The 3,932-nt window shown below is 39.4% G+C and overlaps 2 protein-coding genes across 2 annotated transcripts; both read left to right on the plus strand.

Annotated features, from left to right (window-relative positions):
• Window positions 1-2,298: 2,298 nt before the first annotated feature.
• On the plus strand, window positions 2,299-3,192 carry JH06_5408 (mismatch repair endonuclease; the record flags this gene model as incomplete). The annotated part of the gene is made up of 6 exons (XM_014669479.1): window positions 2,299-2,409; window positions 2,441-2,649; window positions 2,680-2,800; window positions 2,831-2,884; window positions 2,914-2,988; window positions 3,019-3,192. The coding sequence occupies 6 exons, from the start codon at window positions 2,299-2,301 to the stop codon at window positions 3,190-3,192; spliced, it is 744 nt and encodes a 247-aa protein (XP_014524965.1).
• A 97-nt stretch (window positions 3,193-3,289) lies between these two features.
• On the plus strand, window positions 3,290-3,932 carry JH06_5407 (DNA mismatch repair protein; the record flags this gene model as incomplete). Its single annotated transcript, XM_014669480.1, has 2 exons — window positions 3,290-3,553; window positions 3,583-3,932. Coding segments are annotated over 2 exons (614 nt in total), but the record flags the coding sequence as incomplete, so codon positions are not given.

Here is a 3,932-nt window from a genome sequence, read left to right on the forward strand (position 1 = left end):
TGGTGGTTTCAGCAAGAAGCTCCGTCACTTCAATGAGGGTGGTGACTATGGTAACCATGAAGTCCTCATTGGAAAGCTTGTACAGAGAATGATCTAAGCGAAGGTTATGATCTTTCAGAATTGTGAATTGGAAGTAGAATGTGGTTTAATTGTAATCTATGTGTTAATTGAGGTGTTTGTTTGAACATTTTCGAGAAGAATGGAAAACGAAGAGGGAGTTTCATTGGCATGGAAAAGACTGTCACAGAATTCGATATTAACAATTTGTGTATCCGTAATTCTTATATATGACTATGGAATTGAAATTGTTATTAATAGTGCTTCGTGCTATCTTTTGTCTTACTTGTAGATTGGAATCATATCGATCGTATCTGCAGTTGAAAGTTCATCCTCATCCGATAATCATAAAAAAGCACTTGATTTCTATGATCAAGCTGAAAAGCTATATAAAGCAGGAAAGTATAAAGAAGTGCATATTTCTTTCTCTTCTTTAATTTGTAGGCAGAACGATTGTATTCGAAATGCATCTTTGCCGATAATACTGTGGATGCTTGTTACAATTCCAGGTATCTAACTAGAATTAATCTCCAGCAACTCGATGGTGCTCTGAGTGACCTGAAGACAGTTGTTGAGCGAAGTCCTTCAGCAAGAGTTGTTGTTTATTCTAACTGTCATTTCTAGGGATATATGCAAATTGGAAAGCTGGAAATGAAGCTTGGAAAGTGTAAGGATGCTACTGCTACCTTCAAGCTCTCGTTATCCAAGTTCCCAACAACCAATAAAGAGAAGTTACAGAAACTGGCTATTGAGAGTTCGGAATGTGCTGCTAGTATTGTGCATGCAGAGAAGCTGATTGTCCGCAAGAGCTACAGTGAGGCAATTCCCATTATTGATAAGGTTCTGGATGTATGTACGAGTGCTGATACTCTTCGTATGACTCTTGGCCGTTTACTTCTGGAGACTCAGCAATGGGAACGTCTGATTCAAACCTGTAGTACTGTCTTACGAAGCCACCCCGATGACTGTGAAGCTCTGTATATGCGTGGCTGGGGTTTCCTAATGAATGGAGATAAAGAAACTGCTCAGACTCACTTCAAGAAGGTAAGAACCATGGAGGTTATTGATGGATAGTGCTTACGGAGTGATCCCGACTACAAAACATGCAAAGAAGGAAGCAAATTGGTTCGATCAATCTCTCGTCATTTGAATCGGATCGAAGATCCTGAAGAAAAAGATGCCGCTGTTAAGGTTGAAGAAGCTGAGTCCTTGTTGAAAGTGAAGGGACTTCCACATCGTTATCAGAGTCTGGCCAAGTACTATCTCTGTAAGTACAATACGGAGTTGAAGGAGTATGGCAAGGCTCATGATTTCTGTCAGTTTGTGGTTGATAACAAGAATGATTTGGGTGAAGGAGTGGATGCTAGTGATGCTGTATGTGCTTTGGCGACTGCATTGTTAGCTGAGGATAAGTATGATCAAGCAATTCGTCTTCTGAACGATGCCTTGAAGAATGATCAGAATAACAGAAAGGTAAGCCTTAGGAAATAGATTGAGTGGTAGTTACATGATAAGTTGAATGAAGCTGAAGTGGCTCAGAAACGGAGTAAAGAGAAGGATTACTACAAGATTCTTGGAGTGAAGCGAGATGCTACAGAGAAGGAGATTAAGAAGGCATATCGAAAGTTAGCTCTTCAATGGCATCCTGATAAGCATAAGGAAGATAAGGAGATAGCTGAGGAAAAGTTCAAAGAAATCGCAGAAGCTTATGAAGTATTGTCAAATGAGGAAAGTCGGGCGAAGTATGATCGGGGTGAGGATACAAGTGAAGAAGCTAACCATGCTCGAGCTAATCCTTTCCAAGGATTCAATTTTGCCTTTCCTGGTGGATTCCCTGGTGGTTTCCACTTTGAAGGAGGTGGTAATGGTCGTGGTGGTCAGGGATTCCCTGGTGGGTTCAATTTCGGAAATGGTGGTAATCAGCACTTCGAGTTCCACTTTGGATAAGCTACATTTAGGTTGTCATCTGTTTGTAAGAAAAACCAATTTGAAGCGCTTGAATGTGAAGGATGTAGTAAATCTCTTATTGAATTGATCTGGGTATTCATTTCTTTCTTCTACATCAAAAAACAAAACAAAAACAAACGCCCACCGAGGGGCTCGAACCCTCGACCACCAGGTTAAGAGCCTGGCGCTCTACCGACTGAGCTAGACGGGCTTCAACTATCAATCAATCTATCCATTCATCTTTCAATATCACATTTCATTAACCCACCACTTTCATCTATTCACACATTCAATATGCCTCCTTCACTTAACAGAATTCCTACATCAGATATTGCAAAAATCGCAAGTGGTCAAGTAATTGTTGACTTGAAATCCGTTGTCAAGGAACTCATCGAAAATTCACTTGTATCATTCCTATCTTTTCATTCATACAAAGGATGCACATGCCTCCTCTCTTGAACTCAAACTCGTCAATTATGGAGCTGATTTGATAGAACTTTCAGATAATGGTAATTATCAACATGTGGAATCAAATGAAGGATGTGGAATCCAGAGTGAGGACTTTGGTGGAGTGGCTTTGAAGTATTACACATCGAAGATTACTGATTTTGATGATATTCGATATGTACAGTCATTTGGATTTCGGTTTCTATTCTGAGTACTAGTCACTCATAGTGGAGAAGCTTTGAGTTGTATTTGTGATGTCAGTGGAGAGTTTTCTATTGTCACAAGACATCAATCTGCTCCTGTTGGTACTTATATCAAATACACTCCAACAGGAACTATCGATATTCAAGTCTTCTTTCATTCAAATGATGAGGAGTAGAGAGATCAAGCCCGTACTGTGGGAACAACAGTATCGATTCGTAATCTGTTTGAAGTATGAACGATGAATCAATATCTCTGTAGCGATTACCTGTTCGACAGAAAGCCTATCTTCGGAGTAAGAAGACTCAACTCTCCAATATGATCACTCTTGTTCAAGTAACTGTTTCTTATTTCTCTCTTTCCTAGTCTTATGCTATCAGTTGTCTTGGAGTTCGTATCTCACTCTCTCATCATATTCCTGCCACAGGCAAAACAACTACTATTCTCAGTATTCCAGTCATTCTATCTCTCTTCTCTCATATAGGCCAACTATTCACTCAAACAACGACTTCAGAGCATCTTTGGGAGTCAGATTGCTAATACTCTCACTGAATTTGGTTCTTCCTTTCAGATACCTCATTCAGTCTCTCAACCATCAGAAGAGAGTTTGTTATCAGAAAGTGTTCTATCAGAGAGTATGATAGGAAATGACTCTACTCTGAATTCTTCTGAAACTGAGAGTTCTCGACTTCAATTCTCCTTCTCTTCTCAATGTGATTGGAATCATCATTTGGAAGATCAGAGTGAGACTTGTGATCTGTTTGGTTATGTGACTGGTTACATCTCTCGAATTGGAAGTAGTTCGAATAGTAGTGATCGAGGGAATCAGAATCTGTCTTATCGAGGCAATACTTCCAAACAGTTGCTATTTGTGAATGGTCGACTTGTTGAATACAAGAAGGTAGAATTGATAGATGAGTTGAATGATAGCTTGTGAATACATTCCTTCAGGTATGGAGAGAATATGAACCTCGAACTATACCTATTCTGGTGATTAATGTGATATTGCCTCCTCATTACTATGATATCAATCTAAGTACAGATAAGAAACAGATCCTTCTCTTTCATGAAGACACACTTCTTCGAGCCTTTCAAGAGATCATTCGTTCTGCTGTTGACTCTAGTAATACAAATGTTCGGGTTTCTATCTCTTCATCTATTCAACCAGGTCGTAAGAAAGAACAGAATCTGTTATCTGGTGATATCACTCCTTCAATAAAGTCTATTCTTAAGACAGTTGATGATTCTTCTGGAGTTGTGACTTCTGTCTCTTCATCTGT

The sequence above is a fragment of the Blastocystis sp. subtype 4 genome, assembly GCF_000743755.1.
Source record: "Blastocystis sp. subtype 4 strain WR1 chromosome Unknown seqid_0537, whole genome shotgun sequence".
Classification (NCBI taxonomy): domain Eukaryota; class Bigyra; order Opalinata; family Blastocystidae; genus Blastocystis; species Blastocystis sp. subtype 4.